Raw genomic sequence first — 20,550 nt, 5'->3', positions numbered from 1 at the left:
AGTAGTTTCCTTTATGAAAATATACTGCAATATCCCGAATATCGTGCCAACTGAAGCATGAGGCGGCCTATGTGCAGCACATTCAGTTGTAGAATATCAAAAACAAGAGATTCAGTTGAGTCTCTCGTGAAAACCAAATTGCTTTGCAAATGAGTGTATTTCTCGAAGGTGCAGATTTCCTTATGGACTGAGTACTTTTTATTTTCGTTTTGTGGTCACTAATCAGAGAACAACAATGGTAAGAACTACACCCACTTGATGAGATCCACGAAGGGTGAAACGGGTCGTGGACTGTGGAAGAGTTTTCAGCAGACTTATGAGTAAAATGTTCGGTTAAAAAAGTGCAGTGTCTACACACACTGATTGCACCATCGTTCACGTCCCACCGAAAAAGCCTAAGAATGGCCGCAAACACTTTACAAAGATCACAAAGGATACTGTGTGCGCATCTGTGAGTAAACAGCTGAATCGCCAATCTGCTGGGTCGCAGCGGCTTCAGGTGGTCATAGAAACGGTACTTTGATGAGCCGACTTTTCTACGTCGCTTCGCAGTTTCCTGAGGTTCAGGTGCGATAAACATTTCTGAAACCGACGCGGCTCGGCTACACGATACCACCATTATGTCTTTAATTCGTCCACGTCTCATCAGCCACTTCTGCACAATACTGAAATCAGTTTCCATCTAATCCTATTTGATCGAACCCAGCACTGTTGTTCACTGTGTGGCATTGCTCCAAACATGAAAACGGTGATATAGACAGGCTGTTGTGTGCGTTTGCCATAAGGCGGAACTTCACGTGACTCGTGATCAACGTCCGAGGACGAGACGAGCCGGGTCAGTCTCACACTGGAGATGTACAGCGGAATCACTCACCTTATCCGAACATGCTGGTGGACAACAAGACCACCCCGAAAATGCAGCCCTAAGCAACATACACGCAATAGGTGTTGTGAAGTTAGGAGGCGAGAAAAAACTGGTTATGTGCGTACAACAGTTATTGGCAGGGGAAAAAGAGAATAATGGAAAGTTATATGCCCAAAACTGCAGGGAAAATGATACTCGTCTCAGGAATGGATGGTGTTAGTCTGTATTCGATATTTTAGGAGGGTTCCCAACTACTTTGGTGAAAAAACGGAGCAAAATGGAAGCGGTCTTTTGGAGAATGGGAATTTTGGGGAGAAAGACCCACGTGCAAGCAGAGAAGAGTAACCTACTTACCGCTCAACAGAAATGCCAGTCTGATCTGAGGTCGGAATTACCGTTGCCATTAGAGCCATACGGTACATATGATCGGCAACGGATTCGGGCTGATTTATGTCGTAACGCGTCCATCCCGTACGAACAGTGTGCTGATGGGATTGCAGAGAACACAATCGGACGTAAGGTGAATCGCGTGTTATTCGACGGACTTTTGTTTCCCCATCTGCTAAGAGGACTTTCTGAGCTCAACCGTAGAAAACAAAACTTTATCAGATGTAGGGCTCGAATTGAACCCGGTAAGATATACTTAACGTCCAATCAAAGGCTGAATAACGGCGGGTAAAACTTGGAAAACCGAGAGGGGCAGGAATACTGCGTCCAAGATGGTGGATCAAAGTACTGGTAGTCCCGTCCACTTCCCTTTGCCAAGCCATATAATTGTTCGCACCATCATGTTAGTGGAATGGAGAATAACCGTGTTTTCGGTGAATGACGTGTTGCATGACTGGGCTACCGCCGCTCGTAATGGTTGGTGGATGCAGTCCTCAGATTGGGTGACTACTGATTCTCTAGGTGATAAAGCGTCATCAAAACTAGACAGTAAACCGAAAGAAAAATTATACCACACTGTTTTTTTTCGAGCACAGTATCCATAAACTCGCATCTAGAGCACTGTAAGTCCGCACGCGCTTGAGGAAACCAACAGAACATTCAGAAGCTCAGTTTCAGCAAAATATTTGGAAATTGACTTCGACAAAAGCGTATGAACATGCTTATTTTGAACCCCGGGCCGGCTACTCATCGGCAGAAAACGACTATTTTACGTATGAGGGAAATCGACTTAAAGTCAGAAACAGCAACGCATGGCAGAAGTGGTCGACCATAGAAGAGCGACGCGTCACACGTTTTGTACTGACTGAAGTTTATCAGGTACATGTGACAGGTTCGTAAGTGCCAATAATCCACCAGCCAATCTTGACATTATCCCAAGTTTAATTCAAGTTGGGCAACAGAAGGCACCGACGCGAAGTCCTGCACAACCACACTACTGGTAAGCATCAGAGTAAGTCAGGTGATCCTGAACCGAAGACGAGCTAAACACGGTTTCACCGCCACTTCCTATGGAGCCATTTTAGTGTATGCGCCTTATTGTATTGGTTGTGAACGCCTGTGCCTACTCGAACTGCAACCACCAATTGGCACCTACTCTCTCGCGCATCTCACGATGAAAACGGTGGTTTGGAGATCTACAGGCGCTACTCCTAATTTGAGGATAATACCCATAGAGTCTAAGACCCTAGTTGCAGGGAAACAATGAGAGCCGTAACTGTCAAGTCACTGAGGTAGATTTGGAAAAAAGCATTCACACGGATGTCAAATGAAAATTGCTTCAAACATACCAGAGAAAAGACCAAGGAGGATCGTTTCTACTCAATTATGGGGAAGGTTGGATCCAAGGAACACTTAATGCGAGAGCATGCACCGAATATTTTGAGGCTTTCTTGTAAACGACATTTAGAAGAATATCCATACTGTTTCCGCCAGAACCACCTTTGAAAAAGCATAAGGACAACCGTAGTACAATTGGAGGACGATGAAATGCTTCTGATCAGGTGGTCTGGCCAACAAAAAGCCTCTAAGTTCAAAATTATGCCTTATTTTAGACGTTATGATGTCGGCAGACAATTGGGTAGACTGGTGTCTCGTACTAGAATACGCAATTTTCAAATTCACTTCCTTAGTAAGCCCCATAATGAATAAATAATCGGTGATCCAAGAGATCTTAACGTCCAAGTCTCGCTACAAGACAAGATTAAGTTACAATCAGTTCCGAATGTGTAGCAAGTTGAACAGAATCGTGAAACGGGATGACTGGAAATCTTGGAACACGGTGACAAACTCTTGACAGTTTGCGCCAGAAATAGAATAAGGCATTTTGGGGGACGTTTGAATCAAAAACGTATAAACTGCCTAGGAATTTCCACTTTAAAGTATACATAAAGCGCTTTTGATCATGCATGTCTCGAAGAAGAAAGCGGTAAAAAAGCGTCCAACGACGAGGGAGCATCGTGCAGATAGCTCAGTGGTTAAGGTGCAAAACTGCTGACCGGAAGGTCTGTGCTTCGAACCCAACCTCATCATCTCTACTGCTGCTGGCCGGGCTCAGCCAATCTCTCTGTCAATCAGCTCTCTTGTTTTTTTGTCAAGTGGCAGGGCAGCTAGGCACCAGAACGACTATTACATTATAAATAATGCGGACCACAACATTACCTTTATAGGTAACAATCGGAGCGGCACTTTGAGGTATTACTTAATTAGAGGTCAAGACAGAAATCGAAGCCGGAACCAATATAGTTCTGAAGACCCTACGTTTTGACTACCACTAGACCATGCAAAAACTTATGAAGCGAGAACTTCAGCAAATGAATTCACCAGCATTCCAAAAATATTTTGTGTAGGGCACGACTTTTCAGAGTCTCCTTTAAGTTGGACACACTGACACATTTTCTGCGATTGTTCCAAGGACGTGTGGTCGCATGCATGCATCATTTTTCTTCCTGCAGTCGAACCTGTATTCCATCGTCTCTTGGCGTTGTTCCCTTTGTTCTCAACTATACGCTACATCCAACTATTCGTGTGCATCCAGAATATTCCAACGACTATGTCGTGCTTCGCCAAGGCACATAATGTAGGGGAAACAGTCCCGTGGAGAAGCCATGAAGAACCCTCTTTACTGTGTAGAAAGTGGTGTAGGCTGCGTCCGCTCATTAACAGATAACCGCCTCTCGGAACCCTCGACCTGATTTGAATGAGTAAAATTAGGTTCTCCACGCTATCCTGGCGGGTGAACTGACGTCGTGTAAATAACGTTCACCTACTCGTATGTTTACTTCGGAACAGTAATCTGCTGAGACCGGGTGCTCCCTGTTTGTATTACTAGAGGGTTTCGCCAGCACCGATTCAGTCGATTCTTCCGTCGAAACCAAATTTGGCGAATTCCATCAAATTTCGGTTCAAGTAGAACATAATTGTGACAGAAAGTCTGGAACTGTGCCTACCTGAGGAGCTCCGGTTGTGGGCTGCCGAAGTTCTCATCAACCTTATGAGTACCGTGTCATGTTTAGACAATGTGTTGCGATATATCGAATATCGTAAGAACTGAAACATGAGGTGACCTTGTGCAGCGCACTTAGCTGAAGCAAACCATCGTAAAAGGAAGATTAAGCGGGATTCAGTTGAGTTTACCGTCAAAACCAAATCAGTGTACAAACGAGGTCAGGGAAATGCGCCGGGATTCGGATGATTACCAAATCACGGGGTTGGATTTTCAAAAAGTGGAATAAGCAAAAATGGGTCGATGTGTCATCGTTGTTTTGATTTTTCTCAAGGTCAAGGAATTAACGGGGAAGCCCTGGTGCTAACACGCTTCTGGACGTCTCGCAGCATGTTGCACACAAGGCTAGTTGACCGGCCTGTAGGAATAATTCGTTTTAAGGTGAGGTGAAGTCCAATCATCAGAACTATATTCATCACGCCGTTATACACACATACGAAATCAAGTCGATAAACTTCCGGCTTCGAACAAACGAAGCATTGCTCTGACCTACAGTACCGACCATTCACAGACTTTCATTCAGGCAGTACCCGAACTGCAAATTGCTAGTTTACTCTGTAACACAGGTCCTACGAACTGAGAAATCACGACAAATTCCCCTCTCACTGTGACTAGCTAAGGGAGTCGAGGACAACGTGTGAAGCAATTTAACCGAAACAACTAACGCAAATGGCCATAGGGAAGACTTTTTAGATGTCCTTCCTATCTCCTGAACAATGATCTGGGTTTTGGCCGTTGATTCCTAAGAAGTATAGTTGGGATAGGCTGGAACCGACAAATTCACAATCGGATTCTCAGAACATGAATGTTTGAGGGGAGGCATCAGGTACTTCGCTCGTAGAACACATACAACACTGCAAGCTGTGAATCTACGGAAGTGAAGCATCGGCGTTGAACACTGATGTCATGCTGTCGATGATGACGACGACGATGCTGTGGATCGGTCACACCAAATTTATGGGGACACCAACCAAAAGATGGGCACCTGTGCTGTCAGTTCCTATTCAGATTTTTAGACCGAACCTTTCGAATATTAGGTGCCTTGGGTATTTACAGTAGGCCAGCAATGAAGCCCTTTTGCTATGCTGATCATTATGGAGTTTCACCCAAGCAAACTGACATCGTTCTGTGCCAAGTAAGCAGTAGTGTTTCCACATGAAATCGAAATCGTTCAGCTGTAACACCCTTTTGGTGCCTATCTACCATGCCACATGAAGGGAGCACGAGGGGAAGGGAGAGGTCGGGTTCAAACCACATGAGTGCTGTCGTCAGTGAGGATGTCATGTGAAAAAGAGAGGGTTCTATGAATACCTCGTTAGAATACAGGCCAAGCAGCTGAAAAGGCTGCCATGCCCAACCTATCCAGGGTTTCCGGTTGTCGACTGGAGGAAGCACTTCTATTCCGTGCATATCGAGGACACTAAGGGTTATAGAGAACCTTAAAACAAAGTGGTTGCATCAGCGGTTGGACTAGTGGACAGTTCTCATTACTCCCAAAACAGCGTCTGGTTTCACAAGCCCGTCACTGAGACCCTTTGGAGAAAGCCTTTCAATTACTCTCACCCGGTTTAGTCAACCATCGGCGCGAATTGGCAGGGTACTACCCCTGTTACATGCGGGTAGCCATCTGGAACCACGGATGTAACCTCTGTGTCAGACAGAATCCAGGGCTAATGGGACGTCAGTTACAGATGTGACTTCCTAGTTGTCTCTTTAAGCGGACGAAGAATAGCAAGAGGTTGGCATACTCATAGGAACTAGTGGAAGTAGAAATAAACACAACGTTGAAAGAGGGAATTGCAAGCTGGATATTAGCGGTGGGACTTGCCGGATAAGTTCGAAGAAATTTTTACTCACCTTTAATCGGCCGCACATGGACAAAAACTGCAGAACGTTGGAACGGGACATTCTAAGAAAAAAAGAATGCAACTTGGAGGCGACTATTTGTTAGCCCCGAGAAAAACAGAACACCTTTTTAGCATGAAATATCTATTTATTTCAAGTTGGTGTATGATCACTAGGAGGCTGGAAAAACGCATACGGTATTGTCAGATGAGTCGAACTGCATGTTTAACTCCAAAAGGACTTAAGGAACTTCTTTGCGCGGCAAAGGCTGCATTCACATTGGTTCATGGCCTTGAAAACCTTGGAAACGCCTGAAGAGGAGCATCACATGGCGTGAACGTAGAAAACCAACCAACCTTTGTTCCACGAAGCCGTTGCTCGATAGGGTAACTATAAATACAGTTGTATTGAAGAATGGAAGGAGACTCACATCGCTGACAAACTGGAACGCCTGTGGTAAAAGTCGATGTTTTACTTTGGAGACGGGTCCAACACTCTGGTCGGAGGTACTCCAAACACCTTCTACCACAGAGTAGTACACGGCTGCACCACACAAGCCTATTTTTACCAGATTTCTAAATGTAAATGCAGGTGTTGAGCGCAAAAGACATACCCGGATGCCGCCCGCAGAGCCATCTTGCCCTCTAACATTCAGGAAGACTGGCTAATTACCATCAACAGATTGAACACGAGTAGGAGTCTTGGAGAAGTCTGAAAACCTAAAAAGAAAGGAGCACATGAACAGAAGGTATGGGGGACATAGAGATTGGCCTTTTGGACAGTTTCGATATCAAGTGTCAGACACTGACCACGTGCCATTAGTCCCCGCAAGAGACTAATTCACTAACAGTAAGCACTGAATAATTATTCACACACTGAGTCACAGCCCATACTGCTCAACTATAGATAAAGCACGATATGCTTAGTCAGAAGTTACCGCAAGATAAAATTCGTGCGTATCCTAAAAGTCCATACTTCAAAAGTTTTATTATGATTAAAAACGGGGGATAGAACCATAAAGCGGGAGCTTTCGCTCAGCTGAATTGATACTGAGGTAACTGTAGACGCATCCTCTCAATCTAAGAGGGCGCTAACCAGCTGTAGCTATAAAGTACCTTCTGAGCCTCCCAGAGAGACTTGGAGGCAAGTAAAACAAGCGGAGTTCTTTGACATGATCAATTTTGACCGTAATTTTCCTTAGTTTGGACAGACACTAGCGAGTAGAAAAGTCCGAGGTAGACAACACAGTTTAAACACTGATTGAGAAGTCAGACTTGAGTGAGCAATCTCAGTACTTTGAAGCAACCGTAGCGGTAATATACTAATGTAAAGGCAAATAATTCATTTATGTCGAAAATAGAAGTAAAAATCACCCTAAAGCGCAAAAAAAATCGAGCTGTTGCGAAAGGCAATCGACTTTCGGTCCGCCTCGTGCTCACCTCGAAATGCTCTCAAGTGACCTACTTCTCACCTGCAGTTACAAGACTCGGACTTTGCAGACGGATGAACTGAGGTATCTTCGGGTTTTTGACCACCGATATATCATTACCGCTACCAGTTTTAGGTAGCATCAGCAAATTTGTAATGCGGTACTGAGAAAACGGGTATTTGGTTGTGCGGCAGATACCTGTCGCAAACAAAATTCAGTGCCATCACCTGCAGTAGCTCGGAGCAATGTGCTAAGAATGCCGAATCACTGACTGCCGAAACCATAGCTATTCACGCCTGTTCAGAAAGATTATGGAAATGACTTGACAAAAGGGCGTGGAATACACCACGAAAAGCTTAAGTGCTGTCGATGGGTCGTGTTCCAGGGTGGGGTTCTGAAGATCCTCCCTCTATCAGACGCTGCGTTGCAAGTGTGACCATTAGCCGATGTCCTTGGTGTTCGAGATGTCGATTTCTGTCCAAACTGTGGTTAGGTGTTTAGATGTGTACGCACCTCTGAATGACCGTAGTAGACTTGTAACAGGTTTCTTCCCGGACGACTTCTTTTTATACCGTATTCAGAGGTGATCGAACAAACCTAGCGGTTGTGCTCCAGCGAGTCTTGTATCAACTTCGATTTTGCTGCCTGTGGCGATGATTTCTCATGTGAACGCTGCCTGGAAACCCACTTATTGAATTCCCGTGAATGGGTCCCCAAGACAACAGAGTGAAAGTGGGTCTCTGGAGTTTTATTCAGGTCGGGGGACCACTGATTAGTACTCTAGGGGGCACGTGAACTCTGATTTAATGGAATGAAGTGATCAGATATCTTGATTCGTGATTTGGAATACCGATACGTCCAGTTCAGTTCAGTTTGCCAGCTATAAACCACTTACCAAAGGTACATTGGTTCCAGCTACTAAAGTTTCCATTAACGGAAAGTGGGAGCGCTGGAAATACAGCCAAGCATTAGAGGTGATGCCACGTTCAGTTACTTATAACAACTAGGCAGTTACGCACTGAAGTCGATAGCTTTGACGCACGAGCACCGCTCACTGAGCGACTGGGCCACATCCGCTAGTTCCGTTAACCATCCAAGTCTCCATCCAGGGGTGGGCCAGCAGTTGAACCGACTCAGTTCAGTGGTCAGCGTTTACATGCTTCATTGCCAGGCCATACGCTGGCTACCTCTCGTCCACTTTAACTCAGCACAGAGCTGGGCGAAATACGCACTGCAAAGAATATGGTCTTCCGGCATGCGGAGTACATGTTCTAACCATCGTAACCTATAAAGCGCGAGTAATTCATCTATCGTAGGAGAGTTCCTTTTTCCTAAAGCCACCTGACGTGCATCAGAGCATTACTAATCCGATGTTCCCACCAAACTCAACCAATGCTTCAGAGACACCGATGGTCGAATACTGACATCTTTCATCTGTCCTCTGCGCGTAGAAGCTACGTTTCTGATAAATAGAGCAATATGAATCGAACCGCCGTAGTGGAAACTCTACCCTTGACAGGCAAACTGGCGTCAGGTCGGGGCCATAGGAGTCGGTGTTCCCTATTCGAGTAGTAATCTCATCTCCAAACAGTCCATAAGAACTTACGCAACTTCTCATATAAACAAACTCATCTACCACGACGATTGGCTCGTCTGTAAGCATGAGGTTTGGGTTTGATTTCACTCAGTGGCAGCATCATAGACTTTGCCAAACGGTGGGGCAAAACTATTTAGGCACGTTAAGCACTAACACACTTTTGGTGCCCAGCTGCCACGCCCCCCCCCCAAGTAAGCGCGAGGGCTGAGATACCGTCAGGTAGCTCAAATCCAGACAGGAGCAGTCGAGATGCTGAGCCTGGGTTTGAAACACGGACCTTCTGGGCAGTAAACTCGCACCTCAATCACCGGGCTATCTCCAGCTGGACTATTTGCTATTCAAAATAGTTCGTATTTCTGAAGGATCCGAACCAGAGAGAGCAGTATAATCCGCATATTCAATTTTTGTCAGCAAAAGTCTCGGGAGCATTTCGACCCGCGAAGTCTAACGGGCAGCCAGGGGGGTTTTAAGCAGCACACCAAAAACAAAGTTGAAGTGGAAACGTGAGAGAGGGAAGCCTTGTTTTATACCAGTGGACGTGGTGGACTCAGGCGAAAGCCTCCCGTATACTCGTATCAGCCCACAAACTTTCGCACACATTGCCCCCAAAAGTGATGTAGATTTTGAAAGGACACCTTAGGTCAGCGGGTGCCACAAAAATTTCCGATGACCGTCCGAGTCAAAAGCAGCTTCTAGGTCAAGAACGTGGGACCAACGTGGGATGCTTGATGGAGTTGTGCTGTGCAAGAGATTGTCTCAAGATAAAGATATTGTCGATGCATCCTCGGATAGGGCGAAATTCAACTTGGTCCCCACGAGTCCGTCTCTTGTAATAATCGGCTGACCTACGCAGAATAACTCCATAGAGCACCTTGGGTGACACGGTTACCATGCTGATACCACGAAGGCTTTCGCATGAATTTCCAGAAAATTGGGATTGCGGCCGAGGAGCTGCATTTCACTGATATTCTGTTTTCGTTTCTAATCTTCTGCAATATGGTCGTCAGGCTATTCGCCAAGACCCCATCACCTTCTTTGAAGGGCGCGGGGTACAGACTGTCCGGGCTAGGTGCGTTGTCGCGTTGAAAGAGTGATACCTCACGTTGGAGTTCTGTTGTTGATGGCGCGCTGGTGTCGATATTCTATTCCGGCCCACTGGGCGATTCCAGTGATTGTTTTGAAGCTGAACCCGTGACGAAGAGACTGGATCTTACCGTGGTGTAACGGTTTGTGTACCCCGGTAACCCATTGAGCTATACTGGGAAGGTGTCCGCGCGACATTCAGTCTATCATACCAGGTTCATCAATTGTTAGACGTCTGACGAACAGTCTCCTGGTCCTCCAGATTGGGGGTTAGGACATTTGTGGCGACGTGTTCCGTGAAAACGGTACTGTATGTGCATTTCCCGCCAAACACCGCTACCCCGAGGTCGGGCTTTTGAGCCAAATGCTTTCGTTAAAGACCCTAATCGTCCTTCTGTCTAGGTGTGGGCACCCTGGCACTATCCCAGTCCAAGTACAATCATGAATTGCAACTATTTTTTCTCTTTCACATACTTTTCCCCCTCTCCCCACCCCATTAGTAATGCTCTCCTTGTAGGCCCACTAGTTAGGACTGATGACTCCGTTCACCCTGTGTCGGTTTTGCAAACAACATCTACTCGCCATCCAGCGTCGATGTCCTCGGCCATTAAAATTTATTTGCATTTCTTGCCAAGCCCCGCTGCTTTGGGGTTAGACTTTTGAGGCAAAGGCTTTGGTTGAGGACCCTAATCATCCTCCTATCTAAGTATGGGCGCCCACGTAGAAACATGACTTGCACAGACACAAATAAACTTATGCCACATCGGCCGACAACGGCCGGATCGCCTCACCATACAGCGAGGCCGGTAAGCGAAAACATGCTACTGCTGATGCCTCCCTTCTCTTTCACACAATTTACTTCCCCTTCTCCTCAACCCTTTAACAATTCTCTCCATATTAGGACTGATGACTCCGTTCGTCCTGCATCGGTTTCGCAAGCAACATCTAGCCGTCAACTGGCGCTGACATCCTCAGCCATTAAGAGACCAATCTTCAAGCATCGACGCCGAGTCTGTCTGGCTGTTTTCAATGTTCGCACTATAAAGCAAGACAACAACCTACTCTTGCTCTCACACTGAACTCGCTTGGAACTGATGCATATTGTAAATCAAAAACACCAATTTAAGATGTAAACACAGTGGTTAAAGTAACCAATCCATCACTCTCCACTCGCTTCCGGCTGCGCACCTCTGGCATTTCAGAGGCTACTGCGGCAGGATGTGCAGGGGTTGGTATCGTCCTAAGTCACCTGGCAGATACCTGCTGATAGTCACCTCTGTACGGTTCGTCTGATAAAGCCTGTAAAGTAGTGTCAAGCGGCGTGTTAATCGATGTCTGTCTGTCGTGTCTGCTTACGTCCCAACAGACTGTAGCTCTGACACCATCAAAGACAATTTATATGAAACAATAAATATTCTGTTGCGGCGAGCCAAAAGCTCGGGTATCGTTGTGGTCGCCCGAGATATGAATACATAAGTGGGCAGGCTTACCGCATCTGAGACTCAATTAGGTGGTCGACATGGAGTGGACTCGGTACGGATAGTGTTGAAGGACTGCTTCAATAGTGTGCCAACCGCAGGCTGTTCTTATGCAGTACAGGCTTCCGAAATAACCAAAGTCGCTTGGTCATATGGTGTTATCAAACGGCATGCCGGCCACGAACTCAAATCGACCACACTGCCATCGGTTACCGATGGCGCGGATCAATAGCTGACTGCCGGTCATTTTGGAACACAATTGTGGACTTCGACCACGCACTCGTCTGGAGTCGCTTCTCCCTTCGTTCTCCTGGGCCGCGTGGGGTATGAAAAAATCACCTGGCAGGCCCGGATGTTAGACGAGTTTATCAGAATCGTCCTCTAGTCTCTTCTAAGTACTCCACCATCAGATGTGAATTTATACTGAAAAAAATGCAACCTCCTCGTACAGAGTTTTGTCTGTGGCACGGCACCACCAGGCTCACCCTAGCACTGGATATCAAACCGAACAGTGGCACTGCATAAACCTCGGGATATTCCAGCCGATCCCGAACATAATTTGACGCGATTAAATCTTCACATTCAGGTGCTAGAATAACGCCAGACGTACAAACGACCCATAATTTAGTATTCCTAGGTTTCCAAGGCGTCTTCGACTCAGTTGAACGGTTTGTTCTCCCTGACACGCTTGCCCATCAAGGAAGGTCGCGGAAGCTTATGAACGTAATACGTTCTTTGTATTCGCAGACTTCCTGACGTGTGGGAGCTCTCAAAAAGTTTCCATACATAAAGCGGCGTCCATCAGGAGTGCCTACTCTCTCCATTGCTATATAATTTCGTGGTCGATGAAACAATGAGACGAACGCTGGAAAATCTTCAAAACCCGTCCTTTGGTAAGTGCAAGGTCATTCTCATGTGTATTCGGACGCTGAACAAGTCACTTACGATCCAGGGCGGACACTGGAAGCTATGGAGCGTTTTACGTATTTTGGAAGTTGTATTAGTTCTGATTGTAATGTGACAGATGGGGTCAATGCACGAATCTGCAAAGCTCGGGTTGTGTTTGCTAATTTCAGATACTTATGGTGTCAAAGCTGCATATCCCTGAACCTGAAGGAGCTTGTATCAGGCTAAAGTAGGGACTGTTTTGTTGCATGGCTGTGAGACTCGACCTGTTCGAGGAGCGGGACTGAGACGTCTTCAGGTGTTCGACAATCGTTGACGATAACTCGTGTGGGTTGGTGTCGGAGAATCCGCGACGAAGCAAATAGAAAGCACGTGTTCGCTTGTTCAACGGGAACTTCCAGTGAAGAATTTGTCCAGCACTAGAAGCGGCATTAGTTAGGCCATGTATTGAGCGTGCCGAACCATCGTTTGATGAAGAGAGTCCTGTTTCCCGCGCCCGATTCAAGTGACAGAAGCAGAGGGGTAGCCAACCGTTGACCTGGTAGAGGGGTATGGAAGACGATGATTGAGGGAGTGAATTTCCGTTCCGTCTTTTTCGCATATCGTTTCGCTTCTTCTTTTGACGGGTTGATCGAATCAGCTCTGATAGGGTGCGGCTGCTGGCTGCAGGGAAAGCCTTCTCCATCTCCTAGGTCTTCACAATCCACCAGCCTTCTCCGTTATTCTTCAAGCCCCTGCTTATCCGGTTTTTGAGGGATCTGTGCGCGTCATCACAGTCACTAGGTACTGGTGTGGCCATTCTGACAGCAATAAGATATGCTGATCTCGACGAAATCCAGTACTAATTAAGTCGAGTCGGACGGCTTGGACAGAGAGTTCTGAAAGCTGAGAGCATAGCTTCTTTAACACGCTTCCATTTAACCTCCAAGCAATCTTCGTCAACCACATGAGTGTTTTCAGTAGCTTTCTAGCCAGATCAGCTCGACACTATTGAGCGGCTGAAACTTATCTCAATTGATTAATGAAGATGTTCTGCTTTGGTGTACGTAGTGCTGATGGAAAGCGAAGTGATAGCTGGTCTTGCGTAATGGCATGATCAGAGTCAAGCTGCATACCCCAGGAGCGATTATTTTCAAAAGACGCTCTCCACCGGTAACTGATAGCCACATGATCAAATTGAGTCTATGGCTGTCTTGCGGTTGGTGGCTGCCAAGTTCATGCTGGCCAGGAACAGAGAACGTTCAACGCACGACTGAAGCGGTCGCTCCCCGTTATCCCTAGGCTGGGTATCAACTCCAGATCTACCACCTAATTTTGCTTCTCCCGGACTCAGCCGAGATGGCTCAGTGCTTAGAGTTCGAATTTACTGACCGGAACGTCCGTGACTCGAACCCTACCTTTACATCTCGACTTACTCTGTCTAGGCTTGGGTAACCTGACAGTATCCCAGCCCTCATGCAACCTTCGGGTGGCATGGCAGCTAGGCACCGAAAGGGTGTTACAGGTGAACGATTATTTCATTGTTAGTATTTTTATTTGGTTGTACAAAGACTAGAAGTGCCCTCTCGAACACGACCCGAAAGATACTGGGGACGTTACTGGTCCCACATCCCATGTCAATTCAAGATGTCCAGATCAATCAACTCACGTGATACTAGAGTTCCTGAGAAGCGATACACGGCCACTGGGGAAACATATCCAAAGAGCTACTCTGAGCCGGAACTTCCCTTTGCGGTACAACCCAACCAACTTCATCCAAACATTGGATCTCTGATAGAACCGTGTCTTTGTGGCCGCAAACACAACTTCACCCGACGCCAGATAAAACTGAGTGTTCGAGAAAACTGGAAAGCTCGGTAGAACCGGAGGGCCAAAGAGATGGAAGAGGCGAAAAACGCTCAAAACACAAGTAAGCTGTTCTATTTGCTTCGTTCGAATGGTCCTCAGAAACCTCTTGTCAACGAAATTATCAGGGACAGAAACGGCTCCTTGATATCCAGCAAATGAAAAGGTTTGGAACACTGTACAGAGTACTCCGAACAGCAATTCAATTGGCCACCTGCTACCTCTGATCCGGAATCCTGGCCTTCAAGAGAAAGATGGACAGTCGCACTCAGAAGTGTGCGAGTGTATATCTCCACTACAGCGCCATCGTGCTGCTGATCTTGACGATCTTCCACCTGTTCTGTTAAGGATGGCGGTGCGTTTCTCAGGCAGTGTCCATATAACCTATTTGGGCCTATTTGGGAGATAGAGACCGTCCCACACAACTAGGGTGAATCGACAGTGATACCCATTTCCAAAAAGAGTGCTTGTAGTGAATGTACCAACCACAGAAGTGTTAGTTTGAATCACGTCGTGACAAGCCAGTTGGCGTCACTGACTCTTCGTCGTCTTATGGTGGTACGCGAACTCTCGACTCGTGACAAGCAATCGGGATTTCAAGCGGGTAGGGATTGCATTGACCACATTTCCACACTCCATCAGGTTTTAGGGCAACGCCATATGCACAGACGATCCAAAATCTTAGTGTACCTTGACTACAAGGGTGCGTTCGATTCTGTCGATCGGTCAGTGCTGTTAACTGCATTTGCTCAACAGGGTATGCCACAGAAGTTTACGGTCATAATCCGATCCCTATGTTTAGGTACTCCTGGGCGTGAGAGTGTATAGTGAGCTTCCCGAAAGCAGAAATGGCCCAATCGCACAGTCAGCGACGCTCGTGCATCAAAACTATCGCCTTCAATGCGTAGCTACTTAAGTTCCTAACAAACTGAAAATGCTATCGCCTGCAAGAATTGGCTGTATGTCCCACACTCTCCCATTTTCCGGTGATCGACACTGTAGCAGTTAGAATCAATGTGCCTATGGTATACGGTTCATAGCTGATAAATTTGAATTTGATTTTTTCCAAAAGCTCGCCTACAATAAGTGGTGTACGACAAGGATGTCCACTCACTCTATTCTTGTTTAACTTCATCATTGATGAAATAAAGAGACGAACACTGGAAGGTCTTCAAAACCCCGGTGTTCAATTTGCTGCTGGTGAGAACTTTGTCGATTTGGAGTACGTAGACGTCATTTCTCACATCTTTGAGGATCAAGTCGAAGCACAAGCCCTGTTGAATAGACTGGCCACCATCATCGTCATGCGCCTTGCACCTTTAAAAGTGCAAGGTCATGCTTCAGAATGTACAGCCTTACAATTCAAGAAGAATCCGTGGAAGTTGTGGAAAATTTTACATACCTCGGTAGTTGTATTAGCTCTAACGGAAATGTGCCTGATGAGGTCAGTGCAAGAACCTCAGAGGCCTAAATCACGTTTGCTAATTTGCGTCATTTGTTGTGTCAAAAAGGCGTACCACTGAGTCCCCAGGGTCGCGTATAACAGGCGGAAGGCTGGGTTGTGTAAGGGCTGTGTTGTTGTTGGGTGTGTGGCTTCTGTGGATAGATGATGTGAGGCGTCCTCAGATGTTTGACCACCGATGCCTCAGAAGCGCTGCTGGTGTCGGATGGCATTAACGGATTAGCAACGAGGAAACGGGCATTTGGTTGTGCGGCAGGTACTTCAATCGCGGAAAACACTCAGCACCATTAATTGCAGTGGCTTGGATATGTGCCACGAATGCCCAGGTTATTGTTTTCTGTGCCTCCTTAGAATGGCGCAAACCGCAAGGTGAACAATATTACTCGGCAGAAGGGTGTGAAAGAGATTACGAAGAGTTTGGATGTTGTTGGGGATACCCGTGACCCCGTCTATGCTTGGCTGGAGAAGTTGCAAGAAATGGCGGCCAGTCAATGTCAGTGGGGTTCCTGCTGTCGGTTTCTATCCAGACTGTTTGATTGAGTGCTTGGAGGTGGGGGCACCTCCAAATGCTTGACATAGACCAGTACTAGTTTCCCTCCTTCACCCACTTTTTCTCTTCTTTTCACTCTAAGGCTTTAAATATAATTAGATGAATTCATAGTTGCACAGCACTGAAGCATCCGTGTCACCACTGATGTTGCTGTCTCTGATGATGGTGATGACGACAAAAAGGAGGATACACTATGTGTTGGCCGAGCGGCAGGGTCGAGCAATAAGCTATCTGAGGCCCTGAACAAGAAAAGATTTGACCACATTGGCTACTGGAATGTGTACACCCTGCTGAGTGCCTGCAGTTGAAGAAAACTCCTCATGGTTTCCATGACTGCAAACTGGGTATCGCATGTTTGACATCCTATCTGAGAACCCCACCACGCCCGGAACTGCCATAGCCTATTGTGGAGATATCCTGAAAAAACAAGTGTAACTACCGACAAAGAACGCGAGTTTCAAAATATGGTCAATGGGATATCTAGGCGCTGCAGAAGGCTGGAACGCTCATGTAACCCGATGAGACGTCAACCGTCATAGCTAGGAAAAAGAGGTGAGGACTGTGGCAGATTTATCGCTCCGTCTCGAACCACCTAGTCATGACCAACATTCGTCTCAAGCAGCCTAATAGGCACTTACCCATGTGGTACTCTAAAGAAGGTCACACTGTCTCTCAAGTCGACTATACCCTCATTGGCATCAGCAGTAAAAGGTTGTCGGTCAATTCGAGCCGGAACTGCGAACAGAAGAGGACCGGACCATGCTCTCATGTGACCGACAGTCGAGCCGTACCTCGCTACGAGACAAAAATATCGACTCCTGAAACACTGACATCCTTCCACTCAGACACAAAGGGACCAAAAGCAACCTCCTCAACAATGCAACAACGCAGCTCACAGCCAACTACTTCGTATCGATTGGTAAACAGTGATTTGTAGTTAAAACATCCACTCTATAGGAGGACTGTCTTGGCTGCACAACACAGACTCCATTGACTTTATATAAGACGATGCGCAATACCGAAATGCCTCGACAATGCTCTCGGCCTCCCAGCTAAGGTTACAAGGTCTGCTAGAAACCATCGTGCTTCATACTGCCCAACTGTAGTTGTATATGAAGTGACCTTGCTCAGCTTTTTCGCTTACATCTTGTTGCCCAACTAACGCAACCACTTTTGTGCAGCAGAAACAGATAGCGGATAGCGGACCACTTGGAATAGAAACTGAGTACAGTCCTCCAACTGTTAAAGCAACCCGATATACAAATGGGAACGCTTCAAATAGCTATATTGGAGCCTCAAACTATCAACTACGAACTGTCCATCCAGTCAGAGATTATTTCGACCATCGATCACCTCAAAAAAGGAAAAGCTTAAAGAACGAATGACAGTTCTTTGATGAAAAGTGATGATGGCTCAGCTGTAACACCCTTTCAGTGCTCACCTGCGATGCCAATCGAAGGAACCACGAATGCTGAGATACCGTTAAGTTATATAACAAGCCTATAACAGGAGTAGTCGAGATGCAGAGGCCGGGTTCAAACCACCAACTCGCCGGTCAGAAAGTTCGCGCCTTAACCACTGTATAACCATTATCTCCCTGCAATACTTCCACGTCTCAACACACTTCTGTTCCTTTTGGAAGGCCGAGTTTATTCCTTATGGTTGGGGCATCTCGATTTTGCTCTCGATTGGTAGTGAAAATGACAAAGCAGAAGGCGAAACTTATAGAGAAATGAGTCCCCTGGACGTAGCCGCTTCTGTACTCCTCGGAAGGTTTCCGGAAATACACAATGTTCGAACACAACACAAGAGGTTTGGTTTTCGCCCCGAGAAATTGAACCACATATTCACTCTATGTCAACTTCTTGAAAATAGAAGATTCCAGTAACAAACTACCGCTGGCATTACTGACATGTGCTCGACACTTTCCACCATGAGTCATTATAGGCCATCCTCCTTGCTGTTCGTGTAACATCCAGACTCACTATGCCCATAAAATGCCCGGGAATTGCCAACGAAGACTTGGGTTCAAGTTTGAGGCAAAGATACCTGGGTTCAATCTCGCCTCAGTTGCAAAGCTGCGCTGGCCTCAGGAACTCACGTCTCAGGCAACAATCGTACTAGTTATGTCCCCAACGGTCCGGTTACACTGCCTGACAACCCTGAAGCTACGTTTGCAAATATGCACTGGTTCCTTCTCCATTCTTGGAGTCACACTGCCCTCGTCAACCTTGATTGTTCTTATCACGCTAGAATGAAGGTGGAGGGTACCGGTTCATCGTAGCATACAGCGTCTGTAGCCAAGATCGGGATTGGACGTCAATCTATGTGGAAACGGGGAGGGAGATAGACCAAGCGGTTAGAGAGCGAATTTACTGACCGGAAGATCCGTGTTTTGAACCCGACCTCTGCCTCTCGACTTCCCCTGTCTAGGCTTGGGCGACCTGAGAGTATCCCAGCCCTCGTGCTTCCTTCTGGTGGCACGGCAGCTAAGTACCGGAAGGGTGCTACAGCTGAACGATTTATTATTTATTTATATGTGGAAATGAGGCCTGCAGGGATGTGTGAAGAAAACAAAGTAAAGCTGTCTGTTGAGAAGACCGAAGGGGAGGTTGTTATGGGGGACCTCAAATAAAGATCGGACTCACAAAACAGCGGGAAAACTAGGTTATTCTCCCTCAGCAGTGTTTCCGAAAATTGGATGACAGAGTTTACTCGGAGGGCCTTTCCGGAGCCAGAAACGGAAAGCTCGAGCAGCCCGAAAGCGAGGGGGGAAAGGGACTCCTGAGTGTCTGACTCCTTAGTGTTTGGATTACCATCGGGCTCTTGGTTGAATCACTGGATTATCCTTTTAATTTACGAGGGACTACTCGAAATATCAGTAAATGTGGCCTGGTATTAGCCGGAATCTTACGCCAAAACAAACTTACAACTTGCAAGCGCGTACCGCAACGACCGGTAAGCGTATGTTGCACGCGATTGATCAGAAGACGAGCAGGCTGTCAGTCCAGTAGCAAGGCGAGCTCTGAGTGGTCGGAAATGTGAACCACACAGCCAATGGTGTTTCAGTATCCGTTGAATGAGGGCCGCCAGTGTTGCCAGCAGTGTTCGAATTTCCTAAATGCTGAAGTTGATACGTACTAAATACGACACACCGTACATGTAGTTTTGGCTCATTTTGAGCGCTGACCAAACACCAGGTGTAGATTATTTGCCAGTGTGGAGGATGTTTCTTTCAGGATCCTCGTGGGGCCTCAACCCATTCTGCGGTTTGGGACCTGACGAGGTCCACCCAAGTATCCTGAAAGAAACGTTTCCCACACTGGCAAATCATCTACACCTGGTGTTTCGTCAGTCGCTTGACGAAGGCCGCCTTTGCTCTACTTGGAAGGGAGCGATTCTCACGCCAATCTACAAAACTGGTGACCGAATGTTGTCTGGCAGCTACCGGCCTATAAGCCTCACTAGCGTGGCGTGCAAGGTGATGGAACGCATTCTGAAGCGAGCTATCCTAGATCACTTTCACTTCCAGCAACCTGATATCTCCAGCTCAACACGGATTTCCCCCGAACCGCTATTGCGTGACAAACATGTTCGCGTTAATGGACGGCTTAACCCAGGCCCAGGACGAAGGACTCATATCGGATGCCATATCTTTTGACTTCTCAAAATCATTTGATAGGGTCCCACACGTCTCGCTGCTCCACAAACTCGAGTCTTACGGGATTCAAGGGAAAATCCTTCGCTGGATCAAGGCGTTCCTATCAGACAGGTCATTCCGAGTGAGAATAGGCTCAACCTATTCCTGTCCAGCGCCGGTCTCCCTTGGAGTTCCTCAAGGCTCCGTCTTGGGACCACTCCTGTTTCTGATCTACGTCAACGACCTCCCAGACGTTCTTGCGAGTCCATGTTTACTTTTTGCGGACGACTTGAAATCCTGGAGTTCCAATGCCAGCGCCCTCCAAATGGATGTAGACGCTGCCAAGCAGTGGTCGTTGGACTGGCACCTTCCTCTGAATGATGAAAAGTGCGTCCATGT

The 20,550-nt window shown here is 46.8% G+C and overlaps 1 protein-coding gene across 1 annotated transcript in view; it reads right to left on the bottom strand.

The window, feature by feature from the left end:
• T265_02472 (hypothetical protein) overlaps nucleotides 1-20,163 on the bottom strand; it is a gene marked incomplete at both ends in the record, with an annotated part of 29,029 nt that extends 8,866 nt beyond the window's left edge. Inside the window, 6 exon segments of the mRNA XM_009166721.1 lie at nucleotides 1,220-1,350; nucleotides 6,174-6,225; nucleotides 6,440-6,821; nucleotides 6,834-6,880; nucleotides 19,850-20,017; nucleotides 20,102-20,163. Coding sequence (XP_009164985.1) covers nucleotides 1,220-1,350; nucleotides 6,174-6,225; nucleotides 6,440-6,821; nucleotides 6,834-6,880; nucleotides 19,850-20,017; nucleotides 20,102-20,163 — 842 coding nt within the window.
• Between the last annotated feature and the right edge of the window lie 387 nt (nucleotides 20,164-20,550).

This window comes from Opisthorchis viverrini (assembly GCF_000715545.1).
Source record: "Opisthorchis viverrini unplaced genomic scaffold opera_v5_30, whole genome shotgun sequence".
Taxonomy (NCBI): Eukaryota; Metazoa; Platyhelminthes; class Trematoda; order Opisthorchiida; family Opisthorchiidae; genus Opisthorchis; species Opisthorchis viverrini.
This window is presented reverse-complemented; position numbering and strand designations above follow the sequence as displayed.